The sequence below is a fragment of the Alligator mississippiensis genome, chromosome 5 (genome assembly GCF_030867095.1).
Source record: "Alligator mississippiensis isolate rAllMis1 chromosome 5, rAllMis1, whole genome shotgun sequence".
Lineage (NCBI taxonomy): Eukaryota > Metazoa > Chordata > Crocodylia > Alligatoridae > Alligator > Alligator mississippiensis.
In genome coordinates, this window is record NC_081828.1 from 51,278,328 (window position 1) to 51,297,123 (window position 18,796).

Sequence of the window (18,796 nt, forward strand, 5' to 3'; positions counted from 1 at the left end):
CCTGGTCTCCTTTTACAAAACTTAACAGCATTCTGGATATTATCTAAAGACCAGACAGCAAATAGGCAATAAGCTTTTTCTCTGGATGGCTTTCTTAATTGCCTCGTTGTGAGAGAATGTGGTGCATGACTTGACTTCTTGGATGACTAATGTGACTTGAGAGCAAGTGGAGTCTCTTTGTTTGCTGTGAGTAAAGCCTGTTGGGCAATGCTGGAGCTCTTAAGTAACAAAGAGTGTGCGTGTGTGCGTGTGTGCGTGTGTGCGTGTGTGCGTGTGTGCGTGTGTGCGTGTGTGCGTGTGCGCGTGCGTGCGTGTGTGTGGCAAATTTGACAGTAAAAAGGAGGAAACTTTGTTTTCAATCTAATTACAGCTTTAACTAAGGGGTTTCAGCTATGGCTTGGGTCACAACAGCAGGCATGAGTGGTAGTGATGCACCGACTAATTACTTTGTTTTGACTTAAGTTTTCAGTTGCATGGTTATTGATCCAGCCTACCGAGATGTGCTTTATGGAGACTCCAGTATTATATCCTGTGGATTCCACAAGAGGCAGATCTATATCCTGATTTCCAAAGTCAATGTCAACAATGTTCTCTGCTTCTTGAATGGCAGTAAAGCCTGGAGAAGACACAGCTGCAGCAGTGATTTCTTTTTTGTTTAATTTGGATAATGCTGCTGCTTTAAGCTTGCTATTGAGTGAAAATATCTGAAGTTGTATGTCTAGTCTTTGTAGTTTTAATCTGATTATTTTTATTTATTTATTTATTTATTTATTTATTTATTTTAATATATATATGCATTGGCTCTAAATTGCTAGCTGGTTGTCTTTTAAGTAGATTATGTGAGTTAAGTCACCCTTGAGCGATATTTGTATGTGCTAGTTAGCTGTACAGATGGGCATGATTCAGAATAAGCAGTTAAGACATTGGTACACAGTATATTGTAATGAGACATGTTTTAGGTGTTGTGCAATAGTATTGCATTAGGCTGGTTCCTCGTTAGGGTTACTTCAGGCAGGTACTGTCACATGTAGTGGCTGAGATTTGGGGCTAAAATCTAATCTTCTATTACTGAATTGATCTGTGATCTTAACCTTTCTTTGTACCTCCTCTGGTACAAGATATCTCTCTCAGAATGATCAGGATAAAGTAATATTGAAGTATTTTAAATTCCTTCAGTGACAAGTAGATGTCAGATGCAAAACTGTGTTTATAGTCCCACACAACTAATCTTAAGAGAGCCTTTTAAAGTGCCTGAATGCTTTTAGTTTGCATCATGCACCTGTAAACACCTGATAAAATGGCGCACTTGGCAATGTGGCAATCAGCTGTGTGTGTGTGTGTGTGTGTGTGTGTGTGTGTGTGTGTGTGTGTTTTTGGAGGGAGGAGGAAACTGATTCCCAGCAGTTCTGTATTATAGTCCTCAGAAGATCCCTAATGCATGCTTGGGATTTCAGGTAACTAAAGCTGAAAGTTTGTAAGAATTTAGTGATGCATTTTTGGAGCTGGGGACTTCTCAGAGAAACCCTGACTGATACTGTACTGGAGCCATCTTGCTTGTAGGCACGTTTTTTTTTTTGTTTTTTTTTTTTTCTCTCTCTCAGTTGAAGTCCTGTGAGTGAAGCAAACTCGTTTGACAAGGACTTCAGATAAATTCTCATCTCCTATGTAATGCCACCATCTATTGGGCAATAGTAATCCAAATTCTTAATTTTCCTCTTTTAAAGATGCTTGATACTTGATTTCCAAGGCAAGTTGCAAATTGGCTATTATGCTGTGTTAACTTTTTTTGTTTTTAGTTACTGTATATATGTTTTATAACATACCCATTTTACTGAAAACTGTTCAAGTCAAGTTGGTCAGATCCTGTTGAAACTACAGCTCCTGTTTGTGTAATCTGTGAATCTATCACTAGTTTTAGTTTCTAGTTTTAGGTATAGCTTGGTTTTGTGTTTGAGTTTGCTGATTCCTTTTTCTTTCCTCTTCCATCTACACCTTGTATATTAGTGACTGTCAAATTATAAGTAACATATTTAAGTTGTTCCTTTTTTTTCATGACCAATTATTCTTAATATATCCTGAGCACTTTTATTTTTAAAAATCCACCTGTAGTTTAAATGATTAATGAAATAGGCTAATTGAATAAAAAACAGATGATCTTTTTGCAAATTCTTAGCCTTACACTCTTGGACATCCTAAAATATTATGCTGGACAAATGCAACATCTGCCTGGAAAATACTGTACATTAATTCAAGTGTGTAATTTCCTTTCCTTGCCCCCCCTTCCTCCCCCCCCTCCCCCCCCCCCATCCTTGGTCACTTTAAAACTAGTATAAGATAGCACAAGAGAGAAGGAAGAGGAGAATGGTTTCCATACTTACTGTCTCCCTCAAACTTGTTTTTAGCATCCAAGTAAGTTGTTGCCTACAAATTTTAATGTCTCTCTGGACCAGTAAATCTCTAAGACCTCTTTACACATTACATTAATCACGGCATAAATGGACAGGGTACTACACGTGTACCCAATTTAAGGTGCCATAGTGTAGGAAACTGGCCATAAAAATGTTACATGTAGATTGTTGAACACTTGTGGCTGGATTTTTTTTGGTGCTGTAAAATTTTAAGTTGTGGTCAGGGCCAGCAATCGGCTTGAAAATTGCTGGAGCAGAAGGAACCTGAGATTAGATTCCTGAGCTTCCCCTGTGTTGGCAAGTGATAATTGCATGATTGGGATCTGATTGCCTGATCCCAGCAGTTGTACCATGTGGCATGCCAGGAGGTACAGTTGTTGGGAATGGGGATCAGATCCTATTGCACAATTAATTGCATGTGTGCCAGTGTCCTAAGGTGCCATCCTATTCTACTTCCTGCCTGACTTCAGGCTAATATGGCTAAGCACCTCTGTAGAAATTACCTTTGAAACCAGCATTCCTTAAATACAAAAATGTAGTCATCTTAATTATTTCTGCAACTCTATATTGTTGAGGTAAGTGGTGCCTGGCAAATAAAAATTGAAATTTTTGTAATCTTGTAAATTTATCTTACACTTGCAATAAAAGCAAATACCTCTTGTCTTGAATATTGGTCCACAGCATAAGGCAGGTAAACTTCTGCCAAGGATTTTTATAGTACTTGCATTGTAGATGAAGTCTGATTTACGGGAGTAAATTTGTCAGGAACACTTGCAACTTTGCTAACACACCCTACTGTTTTAGTTATTTCTGTTAAATTTTAAGCTGTTCTTGAGTCCTGAGGAAGGATACAGTAGTATCCAAAAGCTCTGGTGTCCTTTCCAACTGTATAGTTGGTTCAATGAGATATACCCACAAAAAATCCTGGTCTCTCTTGGTTTTTCTTGAACTGTCACAGTTCACTTCAACACTACTGCAAGCTGCCCTTGAATTCTTACAGTGCTGCCAATCCAGAAGGTTCATGCTAAAACTTTTTCTTTACTATTTATTTCTTATGTATCTTGAAATTGCTGTGAATTGTAATTCATGGAAGGGTATGCATTCAAATTATTAGAAAGGAACAATGTGGATAGTAGTGAGTACAGACCATACCCTATTAGTGTCAGAATTCAAAGATCCAAGACTTTTACTTGCAATCACAGTGGAAAAATGTGCTCTGGAGCTGGTAATGAATACTTTTCTGTAATGCTATCAGGATGCCTAGCTGAAAATAGCCCCTTTTCTAGAGCTGTAATATCTTTAAACTGGAAATAGAAAAGGTATAACACAATACAGGATACTTCTGCACTCAAGTTACAACTATACAATATTCTGCTAAGCTTAATTCACAAGCCACTATCTATTGGTCATTTACTGCCCTTAGAATGTATTTGTTCCAGTTTCTGAATGTTGTTATAGTGGCTATATCAAATCTGAGGGTTAAGGTTCTTCCTGAAGCTGGAAAGTACTTCAAAGTTTTATAAATAGGCTAAGACTTAATTATTTTGAGTAGGAAGCTCAGGTATGGAAACTGAAGAGTTCTTTTCTTGCTGTAAGCTGGTAGCATCTCATTAGGCTGAAAAAGTATATAGAAAAATAAATATGCTTAATAAACCTGCTCTTGGTGTGTGTTTAGTCACATGGGAAAACCTCTAAAAAGTCCTTGAACCTATAGGTGAGAATTCCTTACTTAACAAACTTGTAAAATGCTGTCTACATACCAAATAAAGTGATAATGTATAAATAAATAGGGCCAACTATATTATGCCTTTTCTCTTGGAGTGCTCTGTACTGTTGGCAAGCTTTGTAGCTTTAACCAAAGTACTCAATTAGTGGTAAGATAAAGGCAAGAAAACTCCCAGAAGGCCAACAGAGATTCACATGACCTTCTAAAGGTTGTTTATTGCTGTTTTCAGGGTTGAATAGGTTTAGGGACCTTGGAAAGATTTATGGGGTTACTAAGCATAATAGTACATCAAAAAGCCAAGTCCCCAACCCAGTGTCTACTGGCAATCAAGACTGTTGCCTCCTAGCTTCTAAAATTCATACAGCTTAGGTCTCAGCTTAATGAGCGCTTGTCTATAGGCAAAAAGCTAATTTAAATCCAGTATCAGCAAACTATTACACACTGTTCCCTCTTTCTTTTTTTTTCTTTGTGCTTCCAAGCATGCAGATAGGCTATGCCAGGTCTATTGAAAACTCAATTGCTAAATATTTGCTTTTCTTTTTAGGTCGGGTTGATGTTGACCATGTGATAACAAGGAAAATGCAGCTGATAGCAGAAGCTGAGGTAAAAGTGTGTGCGCGCACATAGAAAAAGATCTATGTATATACATCTTTTTCTGTGTGGATGATCCAAATTCTTGAGGAGACTTCCTGGAAAAACCTGAAATGCCCTTATTCTAAATCTGCCTAGAGTGTAATATGGACACTGCCTTTTCTGACATTGGCAAGAGGAGTAGTTTTATGCAAAATCACTTACAAATGTAAACGTGTATTTGTACGTGGTAGGTGCTTCAACTCGCAAGTTCCTTTTGATGAGTAGAAGCAGCTTCTGTGGACAGCCATCTACTTTAAACTACTGTTTCTTTTTTAAGTGTTCAAGTAAATTGTTAATTTTGTCAAGGTTGCTGTACTTAAAACAACAACAACAACAAAAAAACATGTAATACACTAAATGCTTCAGTTCTGCCTTTGACAAGAGCTTGAAGTGTTCCCTCTCTCTTGAAGTGGAGAGCAGAAGACTCGCTGCCTCTTTTTATTTAACTGTGCATAGTCTTTCAACCTGATTATTCCACCCTTCCCCCTGTTCCTTGTCATCCTATTTTTTGCTCATATGTGGATTTAAAAAATTTAAATACTGGAATCTTGTGGTCATTGATCTGACTCTTCCCTCCCTTCCACTTTTTTTTTTTTTTTTTGTATTATAAGGTATTAGTATGTAGAAATTACACACAATAGACATGGTATGTTTTTAAGTGACCTGAAAAGATAAGTTTCCTATTTTCGCACTTGAAGACTTCAGTTATTTTTCTGGTTCTATCTCTCTTCTCCATGGATCACTGGAGAACTAGTAGGATTATAGTAAATAGGGTTGAAACCTGGTCTACTCTGCTATCCATGATCTTGGGCATGTGGAGTTTGATTGGAAGAGAACCTTTGTGGAAGACCCAGATAAGACTGCCCTTGCAACTGAGTAGACAGAACTATATTTCCACTTGTTTGCTGCTTCAGGGTCTTCTAGGGTCTTAAGTTTTAATCCCTGTTTTTCCCTAAAATAAAAAAAGTATAAAACTTTTTTTAGCCTTTCTTTGTATCTCAAAGAAGTGGCAAAATATGATCTCACTTGTTATTCAGCCCATTACTTGAGTTTCTCTCCTAGAAACCATATGCTAGTGTCTGTGGAAGACCTTGTACCTTTCCAAAAGTGTCAGTTAAGAACACTACAATATAGGTTCCTATAATGAGCCTTGCAAAGGGAGAACAAGGAAATGTTAGTTTTACTGGTTCATTGGTCAGTGGGAAGAGGTGATTTGGATTTCCAGATTTCTAGAAATCTGGAAATCCAAATGCTTGAGTTCCCTGGAAGAAGCCACTTGGGGGTAGGGTGTCTTCCTTTTGACTCCTGTTCTGAAATTTGCTACCTAAAATGTCTCCTTCCCATGCTACAGAAACTTAACACCTGGAAGCATTTTTTTTTTTTCTAAAAAGACTCCAGGGACAAGAGTTGTGTGTCCTTTGTAGGTTAGCTTTTGCCATTTTTCTTCCTTCTAGCTAGTTTATTGGGGACCAACTTAAACTCCAAGTAACTGCTCCCCCAAGTCATGTTGGGCTTGATTCTCAATTGGTGTAAATCTCAATGCAGGTCCTCCAGAACTGAGTCTGATAACTTGGCCACAAGTATTTTTGCAATTTTTCAGCCAATGAGGTTTTTAATCAGGAAAAATTAATTTTTGAATGACTCAAGTCTTCCTGTGCCCTAGCCTTATGCTGTTGCTTAAGGCTTGGGATCTATATTGCATATATACGTATTTGTGGGGGGAGGGGGAAATGTTCACTGCTTCTAATAACTCTTTTTTTTTTTTTTTTTGTGGTAACGAACACTTTGCTATCAAGCTGTGAATCTAATACTTTTGAGCAGAAATAATTTGTCAGACAACAGATCAGGTTCCTTGAAACTTGTCCTTAGCCATCACCCTTGAATACACTGTGAAAGGGGACTTATTCAAGTGACTTTTATTTTTAGCCTGGCATGTTAGAGTAACTATAGGTGAAAAATTAAGTGTCTGATATGCAAGCAGCACTAATCTTTCCACAGGTTCAAATTTTTTTTCTTCTTCTTTTAACTTGGATTGCTAAATTTAGAGTTAAGTTACACCAGAGAACTCATTTTGTAAACCTTGCTTCATACCACAGGATCTGAAATTCTGCAAGATGTTGAGTCCTCACTATTTATTGATTTCAAAGAGAGAACTCTCTTGTAGTGGAGTGCAGCATATGTGGGGAGGGAAAATGCTTCTATTATTGCTACATCATTTTCCTAAATGTTATTTAGCTAAGCTGATAAAGGTACCTTTTTTGCTGGCATACATCTTGAGGCTGGGGTGGGGTGGGGCATTGCCAGTGTAGTTATATTGGTAAGGGGAGGGGCAGTTATGGTTATTCTTTAAATTTATTTATTTTTAAATACACCTTTACACTAACTATGCAGTGTAGAGCAAGTCCTAGTGCCCAGTAATTTTGGCCCTATTTATTTTGTGTTGCTTTAAAATATTACACTCTGTACATCTTATCTCAACCATGAAAACAAAAAAAAAAAAGTCTCCAATCTTTTATAATAATGGAAGCATCAGAGGGGTGAATTTATCTGTTCCTCTTTCCTTCTCCTCTTTCCTTCGTTCATGTGAGCGAGTGTGTACACAATGGGATATAGGTCATAGCCATATCGGTCTAGGACATAGGCAGAGAAGGTTCCTTGGATAAATCCGGTATCTTTTATTAGACCACCTCAGATAGTTGGAAAAATTTTTCTTTGCAAGCTATTGGGTACAAATACCCTTTGTTAGGCTGAGGAACCGCCTGCAGTTGGTCTATGCTCTTCCTGGATAGAGTAGTAAAGAAGCCAGAGGCCAGCATGCATGGGAGAAAGCCAGTTAGTGAAAATGTAAATTGAGGTAGTCAGTTAATGGGTGAGCAAGTTGGGGGAAAAGGGGAATGAATATAGCTGGTAAATAGTAGAGAGGTTACTTAGGGAGTCGGGTGTTAGGCAGGTTACGATGTCAACTTACACACTTACATTCAAAAAGCTTCTATGGCTAAAATTAATTGTGGAATAAAAAACAGTTCTTATATTAACATAGGGTAGACAACATCAGCAATCCAATACATCTGTTTTGTAACATTTAAACTTTTTTTTTTTTTTTTAATGTAGCAATTCAGGATTTTATTTTCAGGTGTTGCCTTTAATTCATCTTGCTACTACATTTTATAAATGAAGTACTCCCCTTCCCCCCCCCCCCACCATTTTGTTCTTCTTCACCTTTCTCTAAATGTTTTGGACTTTTTTTTTAATGTTTATTCTCTTCTGCATTGTTTTAGTTAAGGGTACATCTGGCATTGTGTGAACAAGCTTGATAAAAGCTCCTCGGCTTATCAAGGTTTGCTTTTTGGTTGTTGTCATGAAGTATGGCGTATTGCCACTGTTTTTTTTATTTTCTGGCAGAAAGGGGAATGCTGGCTATTTAAATGGTGATGCCACATGAAATTGCATCTGGGGTGTTTAATATGCTGTTCTTTCTCTTTTTCAGCAGTTAAAGCCAGCTTTCATGAAGGAGGTGGACAGTCACTTCACAGAGTTTGTGGACAGTTTGATTGAGAAGTCTGTGATCCTGGAATCTTCCACACCAGCATCCACTTTTTCAACTGCCAGTTCAGAGAAAGACCTGAACAAAAACAGGTAAGGGGGGGGGGGGGGGGGGGCGGGGATGTGTCTAGGCTGATCCTTGGAGTAGGTAAAGATTTTTTTTTTTTTCTGAAGCCTTTGTGTTTACCTTCTTACCTGGACTGGTCTCTTCTTTCTTCACAGGGGCTTGAGAGCACCTCCAGAACATGGGAAGATTTTCACTGCCAGAAGGTCACTTTTGGAGTGAGTGTGTTAACTAACTGGGTTTGTTCTTGCAATGTACTTAAGTGCCATGATTTTTGTGTTTTTGTTTTGTTTTATTTAAGGTGGTTTTTTTTCCTCTTTCATTTTTATTAAAGTTGTTTCCTGCTACTTGCTATTTCAGTGCTGTAACTTAGTGTACTTTGCTTTGTTATACCTAGTCCCAGCACTACCTAGTTTTAGATTTTCAGTTCTTCAGCGTAGCAGCCATCTGCCAAATATTATATCATGCAGTGCTTAGCACAATTGGAATATATATTGGCCACCCTTGGGCAATAACATAACAAGCTGCTGCAAAAGTCTTTGGAAGTTTTCTAAGTTAAATGGGTGTGTTTATACGATCTTTGGAGCTTTCTCCAGGTAAAAGTTACACTTTTTTTTTCTTCCCCCTGGAGTTTCATAGTCATGTTGCCTTTTTTGCTTTCCCTTGGAGCTCTGTAAACTTACTATCTTCGTTGTCCACTTCTACCTGAGATAATTGTTGGTGATGCTAGGTATTCCTGTAGTATCATTGGGATTCCAACAGGCTATGGGAGGTGACAGCCCTCCAAATCTGCCAATCTTATGAAATCCTGGTTTTGGGTGAATTTCTATTAACTGACCAGTCTTGCTTGTTAACTACTCTAGTCTCCTCTAGATTCTCATGCATTTTTTGTAAAGGTGTTTTATTCTTTTGTACTTCTCCAAACCAGTTAAAGGCAGTGGTTGTCAATGTTGGACTTTAGGCACCCCTTTAAAAATGCTAGCTCTTAGCTTTCAGTACTCATGGTAGAGATGATACCTTTTATTAGGCCAACAAGATTTTTTGCAAAAAAATTTCTTTAATCACAAGCTTTTGGGCACACATACCCTTCATCAGGCATTGGAGAAAAGATTGTAAAAGCTCTCCTGGGTAGAAATGAAAGTTCATATTTCATAGGATTTCACAGAGGAGTCAGTAGATGGAGAACTGCTTTGGGCAGTTGGTTCATAACTGGTATGGAGTCATTCACCTCTTGTGAGGTTCTGTGATTATGCAGATTACGTTGAAACAAAGGCAGCAGCAGTGTCTCAGGTGGTCACAGTTGCTTCCTGCTTGGGAAAATGTGAAGATTTAATTTTAAAAACGGGCTAAAATTCAATACCTTCCATGTGTCAGCTCTTAGCTTTAACCTTTTATTTGACTATTGAAAAAGCTGCTTTTTTTTTTTTCTTTTCAGTGTGGTTTTTGACACTGTGGACTCCTCTTTGAAATCTCTGGGTACATCTTGTGAATCAAGTTTGCACACCTTTTATAGTGCTAACATTGTGTGGCACCTCATGGCACACTATTGGATGGTACCCTGGTTGAGAATCATTTCTCTAAGGTGCCGCTCTGCCCTACCTTTTTTGCTTGACGCAGCTAGCCCCCTGTCTATCCATGTGAAAATAAGGATGATGGATTATTTGCTTTGCTTGCAGAGCACTTCATTTTTTCACCTGGAAGCTGCTATGTAAAGAACCAAGCATCTTTCTTCATAAACATCACTAAACCTTTCAACCAACACCACTATGAGAGAGTTGTGTATCCTGTCCTATACTGTCGTTCCCTCCCCCCCCCCCCCCCGTGGAAAAAATAATTATCCTAGGCACAGGGAAAGGTGCCAGGACTATACAATTCAGGTTTCTTTCATCTCTTGCTCCTATGACTGGTTGAGCTATGGTGGAAAGCACTTAAAAGTAGAAAAAATATATAAATGCTTGCTTATATATAGAGTTCACTGTCTGAACTTCTTCCCTTTAGTGAACTGTTTGAACTGAGCCACATCAGGACAATCTACCACATGTTCATTGCTCTCCTCATTATCTTCATTCTGAGCACGGTTGTAGTAGACTTTATTGATGAAGGAAGGTAAGAATGTAGAAGCAAAAGCCTTGTATGTCTCTCTCTTTTAATATAGTGTATGAAGTTGGAAAATCGGGTAACTTCCTCCCTCCCTTAATTCAATTTTTGAGCAGGTAGTAAAACCTTTAAATGGACTTGACACTTAAATTACACAGGATACCCTGTCCAGGAGAGAGAAGGCTATTGTAAATTAAATGGGGATATACTGGAAAACAGAGGTATAGCTCACTAGCTGTAGGCTTGTGTATCCCAGAAATACTGCAGCCAGAGTGACTGGGCCAGATTTTGTATGCAATAAATCCAGTTTATAGGCTGACAAATTCCCAGCTGTTTTGAGAGCACTGTTTTGAAGAGCTAAGAACAAAGTTGAAATCCAAAGCCATAGCTTTTTCTTGGTTGTATTAAATGCAGGAAGATCGTGATTGTTTGTTTGAGTGGGGGGAGAAAGGAAGAGGGGAGGCTTCAGATTCTTTAATGGTTCTGTAACTGTGCTGAATGCACTTCTGAAAGACTGTACTTGTACTAAACAAACTGACTTGCTTCAGGAAAACCTTGGAGTTCCTGGCACAGAACTGGTTGTGACTGGGCTCTGGTGCATGTAGCCAATATTAAATGTACTTCTGACTCAGTCTTCCTCAGAGTTGTTGACTCTTGCTTAAACTGTAACCTTTTTTGCAGGGTATGTCAGAGTACAAGCCAGATTACATGTTTATCTCACTGATAAACTGGTCCTATCTGTGTTTTTATACATCCAGGATTAACTCTGACTCCACTTGATGTTGCAATGCTCTCTTAATTTGTGTTTGAATTGGTACATACAGTTCTGTGTGGGCTGTAGGTCAACAGACAGGTTTACCACATTCAGTTTCACAAGCAGTGTGAAAGTGGTATGGATGGCAGGGGGAGAATGACCTATACTGAGATTTCTCTTATACATCATTTGCAGAGAACCTGTTTCTGTGTAATAATATCTGAAATTCTCTTTCTTCTTTCCCAAATAAATCTGGTGGCTTTATTCCTTATGGGTAAATATTTTAAATACACTTGAGTGCAGCCCTTTAATGTTTGAAACTCTGGTGACATCCTTAGAGAAGTGGTGTCCTCTAAAAGAATAATTAAAGCTGAGGAAGCAACCTTGGAAACTGTTCCAGTAAATGTCTTGCCCATGTCTTTGGATGACCTTGGGATGATTTGGCAGTTGTGGTAACAACGCTCAAGCCTGTGTCTCCAGCTGCTGGAAGTTTTAACAATGAGATAATAAACACCTAATCTTGCTTTCTCATCTCTCTTTTTCAGGCTGGTGTTAGATTTTGATCTCCTGGTCTTTGCTTTTGGCAAGTCTACTGTTGTTGCTTGCACCTGGCCCTGCATGTTTCTTGGCACATTCATTATACCCTATGGCCTTTTCCATCAGTGGGCCCAGGGGTACAGCAGTTCCTCTCACCAGGCAGTCCGCTCCTTTTTTTATGGGACGCTTTTCATGCTTTTTCAAGTGATTGGACTTGGGATTGGACCAGTCTATGTTGCAGTGGCATATGCTCTACCTCCAGCCTCTGGGTTCATTGTAATGCTTGAACAGGTAGGTTTGAGTACTGATATTAGCCTCTTCTATAGAGGGGCTTCTTTACCGGAGCGGAGGAAAGACTTATTGAAACTAATTTTGCTAAATAATCTTTAAAAAAACACACACCACTTCCCCCTTCTCCCCATATTTATAGAACCTTTTTTAGGTGTAACATAGTAATTGTGTATAACTAGGACCTTATTACCCTTAGGAACTACTTGTTTGGGGTTTGCAAGAATTGTAACATCTATTGTTGAATCAGTATCATTCAGTATCTAATTTAATACAATTGAATCAATTACATTGCATTGCAGTTTGTAATAACTTCTCACATACCTGTTAGTACCAGATACCATTAGGTGAGCCATATCTACCGTGGACATTTTAAGATGCTTCATCCTGGTTGTGATGCTAACTTAATTTTCCAAATAAGTAATAAGCTGAAACATCTGAAAGGAGCCTGTGCAATTCCTAAGGTTTCAGTCTTGGCTGTTCTTCTGCAGTGTCCTATACCCATCTTACTGCTACACTACTTAAGAGTAAAAATAATATGAACTAGAGGGTACTAAATTCTTCCTTTTTTGGCTTACCCTCAGTGTATCACTGACTGGCACACATTCTTATCCTTATCAAATTTTACTAACTGAAAATACTGGGCCAGGGTTTTTGCTGGGACAGTGATGTGTTATAAATATGCATTCCAGATTCCCAATCAGTTTATTGCAATAAATACTTTTTATCCTGTTTTTGAGAGAACTGCTCATCATTTGAGGGGGTATGATAAGGGGTTCAGTCACCCAGCATTCTGTTCCCTTACTCTTCCTTGTCTTCCACTTTGGAGGTATTCAGTTGAGACTCATAATTCTGGAGAAAAATATTGCTTGGGTGTATCTTGCATTTATTTATAACAGGTCTCTGGCTTTAGAACTTTAGACTTAACGGAAGAAGTAGCAATACCCACTGGGTCAGACTGACAGAAGCAATTTCCACCCCACACACAGTCCGGGAAGAACCATTCTGCCCCCGCCCCCTCTGCTTCTGGACCAGATGTTTTTGGGAGGGTCTCTACCCTTTATGGGCATCTGTTTAACCACCAAAGTGAAATGGAAATTGCTAAAACTTAGGCTGCATACATACATTCAAATAATCTTGGAGAATTCTCCCAGGTTTGTTCTTCCGGGAGAGCAACTTACCCAGAGCTTTGTGTACAGGTATTCAAATACTGAGGGTCTGAAAAGTGAAGAGCTTCCAGTGCTGTCACTGTAGCAAGGAGGGCATCTTGGCATGCTTTGCAGGCTTCCTTAGTCTCTCTGGCAACAGGTGATAGCTCTGGCTGACCTAGGCTATCCATATTCGGCCTGTTTCCCTGCAGCACAATGTGGCGATTGTGAAGGGTGTGTAGAGGCTAGCAAGGATTTGCCTCCCTTGCTAGTTTCTAGCAAGCGATATGTTATTTCCCTGGGAGGGAAGGGAATGCTGGAGGATGATGTTGTCTTTGGAGATGAGCAATGACATGTACAGACATTTACTTTTCCAGGAGAACTCTCCTGGGAGTAATTTTTAACTCTGGCTGTTCCCACGTTATTTTTCTCTTGTAGTGGCCATTTTTACGATGGGGGGCAGCGGGAAGAGCCTGAACTTCTGTACACTCATGTTTTCTCCTGAGAGTACAACAACTTTCCCAGGGGAAACTGAATGTCTGTATGAGGCCTCAGGCTGAGCAACTTTTGAGTAGAAGTAAGATCCAGTAAATCCACTAGACACTGAGGGACGTTGTATAGTGCAGATGAGGTTAAAAGGGAATAGCCTGTGGCAAGCTGTCATAGGTACCATTTTGCACCAATTCCTAGGTGTCCTTTGTGGTAGTAAAAATGAGTTACTCAATGAATAATAGCTTGGATTTCCTGTAAACTACATTTTTAACAGCTGGACTATTGGAAATAATCAATTTTGTTTCTTGAGTCCCAGATTGTGGTGTCATTTCCTTGGCATCTGTGATATTGCACTTGTGCTGGGTTAGGACACGTCTTCCTATTTTAGAAAATATGGTGAGGAGGAAAATGCTCCTCCTGGTCTCTTTAGCTGTGGTGAAACCTAGTGAGGGGGTGGAGCAGCTTGGAGCTTTTTTAAGGGATAAAGTGAAGAGTCCAACATGCTGCAAGTGTTATCCAAATACACTGGTTCCAGCAGTAGAGTAGAGAGGCCAAAGAAATGGAACAGTACAGAATGGGATCTTGGACTGCTGTCTTACAGGTTCGTCTCATCATGAAAGGCCATTCATTTATCAGGGAGAATGTTCCTCGGGTCCTGTCTTCAGTCAAGGAGAAGTCAAGTGAGTAACTTGAGCATAACCTGCTTCCTTCTTTGGTACCCCGCCCCACTTATTTGCCTACAGGTGAAATTTATTCCTATTTGTATGACCAGTTCAGGCCTCCTGTGAACCCCTAGAACTGAAGATCCAAGTAGAGCTTAAATGTGGCTAGAGAAGATAAGTCTGTCTGGCTTTCTGCCTAGTGAATTTTACCCCAAGAGCTTGACTTTAAAAATTGGTTTCTCACATAGTAGCCAATATTCTGCCTGAGCTCTTCTAATGCCCTTAGTGCCAGGGGACCTCTCTAACACTAGGACGTTCACAAGAAATGGGCAGAGGGGACTCTGCTCTTTGGATTTAGGCATTAAAGCAACACTTAATAGTAGCAGGCCCTTCAGGGCTGCAAAGAGAAGTCCGCAGGGAATATAAGACTCTATTTTGGTATGGGCTCCATCTCTTACATTTTGGCTCAAGGTGAATGTGGTATCAGTAATACATATTTTTTTCTAAATTACTATGTAGTCATTTCCATTTTAAAGATCTATTCTCAGTGGCTTTGGCTATTTCTTAACTGCCCATCCCAAGCAGAATTTCTAACTGTTGGTCTGGGTTTTCTGTTCTGTTTTTGTTTGTTTGTTTGTTTTCCTTTGTTCCTTCTGGCATTTGAGGATTCCTACACCCTTAAGCCACTAAAATAATGGTTAAGGAAGAGGCATGGGTCATGTACATAGGAGGTTAATGAGGAAATCCTGGCTTCAGTGGTGAAATGCTTTTTGGCTTTTATTTTTCTCCTACAGGTACTGTACCAGTTCCCCGGATTACTCAGTACCTGTACTTTCTGTTTGCTCCCACCCTCATCTATAGAGACAGCTACCCCAGGTAATGTCAACATTAACTCCTCAATGCAGTAGTCCAAAGAAACTAAACCAGTACTAAAACCCTTCCTGCTGTGAGTTATTCCCACTTTTTATGAGCTACAGAAATTGGGTGAATTTTCTGAAAGGTACATGCAGTCATTGACAAAGCTGGCTTTAGAACTTGGATTATCTTATTCTAGATACCCATCTTCTTTGTATTAGAATGCTCTCCTTCCTTTAATAAGCCAGTTCCACTGGAAACTTCTGGACTTGCGTCTAGAAATTAAACTAGAATTTGGATGTTGAATGACTACGGAACTGTGACTGGTACCTTAGCTGATATTTAACTCTACATCAGTATTTTTTTTAACAGGCAGCACGCTTGAGTTTGAGGAGGCAATACACAGGCACTTCTTGGTGTTCTTAAATCAGGAGATCTCAGTCTTTCATGATGCAATCCATGTTTTAGTGATATTATAAGGAGAAATAATTTATTCTGTTCATTACATAATAATAACCCAATAACTACAGCAATTTAATTTACTTCCTGTTTGCAAGAATATGGTATTTACCTGTTGAAAATCAGGAGTCAGGCATGTGAGCTTTCTGCAAATTAATAACTGGTGTTTGAGGAAAGGGGTAGCTATAAGGGATTTCTGCTGATAGGGGACAGTATGATCACAGTTATTATTGGACTACTGTCAAGGATCACAGTCATGTTGGACTGCTACTAAGAAATAGTTTGGGTAAATGTAACCATTCTTTCTTTTTGTAGGACTCCCAGAATAAGATGGAGTTACGTGGCTACCAAGTTTGCACAGGTGAATTTAATACATTGTTTGTCTGATGCCCATCCAGAGAATATCCAGCTAATTTAGGATTTGCATGGCAATTCTGTCTGCTTGAGGCACTGGTGCATTGCTGAATTCAAAAACTAATTTCCCTGGAAAAATTGTATAACCTGTTCCTGGAAAACAAGGAAATGAATTTCTTGTTGCATTAATAACTGTACAGGTTTCCCTTGTCAACCACGATTTTGCCAGCCATGGTTTTGAGTATCCATGCTTCAGAGAAGGCATGGGGGGGTACAGTTGAAAAATACCCCCAGCAGCCCCTGCTCCCCCAGCCCTGCCAGTTTTGTGAACCATGGGAACTTTCAGGAATGTAACCCCTGTAAACCTGTACCTGAAAATGTACTTGTACAATATTCTGGGGAGGAGGGGAATGGCAGGGGGGTGGGGAGACGGGTAGCGCAGGAAATCATACCTGTTACATTGCTCAGTGAGTTTGAGTCAATTTTGGTCTGTCTTCCATTTGTCAGAAAAATCATCCCAGGGACTTGCCCCTCCCTTAGCTTGGGTTTTTGGCCTGTGACTTCTGCAGGGTACAGAACTGACCTGAGCCTTGCCTTAATTTCAAACTATACTTTTGTTTTAAAAGTTTGAAAAAGGTTGTTTACCACTTTATCACTCAACTGGATTTCAGTGTTCCAGAGAGAAGTAGAAGTGCTGGGATAGTGCACATGAGTTGAAATCTCAAGAGCATCTATTTTTTTTTTTAAGCTTGAGATGGCCTGGGCCAAAACAAACTTCTTTGGGTGTTTTTTTCCAAACTTTGAGCTAATTCATCACTTTAAGGCAGGGGTGGACAGTTATTTCGGGCAGAGGGCCGCTTACTGAGTTTTTTGCAAGCCATCAAAGGCTGCATGGCAGGTAGCCAGGGGAAGCTAAGTATTAATTTTCTAAAATTTTTAGGGGCCCCACAGGCCGGATAGAATGGCCTGATGGGCCACATCTGGCCCGTGGACCACATTTTGCGCACCCCTGCTTTAAGGGCTACCTGGACCATCTCAAAGCAGGTGATTAGTGTAATTCACCTGCAAGTGAGGCATAGGAATATAGTAACAGCCACCGGGGGTCCTCGAAAACCTAGGATTGAGCAAGTTTTGGATGACTTAGAATTTGCAGTGAAACTTGTAATCCAAATAAATGTATGTGTGGTGAGAACTAGAATTCTGACAACTTCACATGGAGTCCTATTCATCTAAAGGCCACTGCTAAAGATACAGTGTGAAAGCCACTGTTCTATCGTTGCTGTAGGAGAAAGGGAGGAGTGGGGAAGGTACATGTGCTTTGTCTACAACAAGGAGTACCCTTTTATAGTGAAACTTCAGATGAGTTAATGCAGGGGAGGATTTTGCATCTTGACCTGAATTTACTATTTTTTAAATGGGAAGTTGCGGTGGGCCTGGCCTGGTTATAAATCATAGGGTCCTCTGCACATGCAAGTTGAGGCACGATGGGATCTGGTGTATGATCCACACAATTGCATCTCCTGCCATGCTACACAAGAAGCAAGGTCTTGTGACTGGGAGTCCCCTCAGCTGCTGTGCTTTTCCCAGCTGCGGGCACATACCACCCCCCATGGCTGGGAGATCACAGCAGCTGTGGTTTCCTAGTTGTAGGGGTGTGGGGCCCCTTGCAGCTGGGATCCCTGTCTGCTAGGAGTTCCCATACTGGAGGGTGCACATGCCCCTGCCTCCCTCCTCCTCCTGTGCTGTGATGGGAGATCTGATCAGCTGATGGGCCTCCTCACCCCAACAGCCCCTGGCCACATGTTCAATTAATGGCATGACAGGAAGCAGGTACAAAGTCACTTCACATTTTGTGGAATACATTTGTAGCCTATTCCTCTCTTTATTCCACCATTAACTGAGTGAATGTGTGACCAGGGTGACCACTTTAAGGTATGATTTAATTGGTTAATCATGCCTTAAATATAATATGTAGATGGGGCCTTAGTGTAGAAACAAACATTGCATTTGTGCCACTATTCATTTTTATGGCAGCATAAAGCCACAGCAAATACATGTCCACATCTCATGTGGCCACACTTGTGGCTGTGACACAGTAGTAATAAAATTGTGCTGCTTTATTGTAGCAGATGTCTATTTACTTTTATGACAGGTGAGCATGGGCAGCTAGAGTTGCATGCACTATTCCACCACCCCGGGCAGGTCCTCCCTGAGACTTAAGAGGCCTGGTCCTGCATACTCTGGGAATTTCTGCACCGATTTGGGCCCCAAGAATGGCTGCCCATCTTTCCCTGCTTCCAGAGGTGTCTCTGGAAGATCTGGAGATTGCTGAGGGTGCATCTCTGCAAGCAGGGAACATATTGCACTGTCCTGCAAGATCAATAGGTGACATTTCACTCAGTGAAGTGGATCAGCTGTGCCAAGACTTCTACCACCACAACTGATCTACTTTCTTTGGCAATGTCTACTTCTAGCCCTTGTGATGGGAGAGAGGTGAAGGGTTTCTCCCTCCCTCCCCCCATATTCACCTAAAATTTAAAAGTTTTATTATAATTTTGTTCTCTGATCCAGACTGAGAGATCACTTGCTTTCTGGCTGTCAACCTAAAGCTAACTGGCTTGTAGTTCTTTTATTGTACTAGGGCAGCTGCAAGCAGCTTTATCATTAGGTGGGCTTGGAGAAGTTTCTAATGCTAGTGTGGTGACAGGATTGAGGTGTGGGTTTTGCATTGTTCCCTTCCCTTCTATGGGGCAGTTGTGTTCAAAGATATATTACA

The 18,796-nt window shown here is 40.1% G+C and overlaps 1 protein-coding gene across 5 annotated transcripts in view; it reads left to right on the plus strand.

The window, feature by feature from the left end:
- The window catches only part of SOAT1 (sterol O-acyltransferase 1), a 36,934-nt gene that overhangs the window by 12,079 nt on the left and 6,059 nt on the right, over window positions 1–18,796 (plus strand). For 4 of the 5 annotated variants that reach the window (XM_019500248.2, XM_019500250.2, XM_019500249.2 and 1 more), the window contains exons 4-11: window positions 4,679–4,737; window positions 8,255–8,403; window positions 8,533–8,592; window positions 10,373–10,480; window positions 11,771–12,053; window positions 14,292–14,370; window positions 15,147–15,228; window positions 15,982–16,027. In XM_019500248.2, coding sequence (XP_019355793.1) covers window positions 4,679–4,737; window positions 8,255–8,403; window positions 8,533–8,592; window positions 10,373–10,480; window positions 11,771–12,053; window positions 14,292–14,370; window positions 15,147–15,228; window positions 15,982–16,027 — 866 coding nt within the window. The remainder of the gene's footprint in view (window positions 1–4,678; window positions 4,738–8,254; window positions 8,404–8,532; window positions 8,593–10,372; window positions 10,481–11,770; window positions 12,054–14,291; window positions 14,371–15,146; window positions 15,229–15,981; window positions 16,028–18,796) is intronic. The other variant, XM_019500252.2, reaches the window with a different exon arrangement.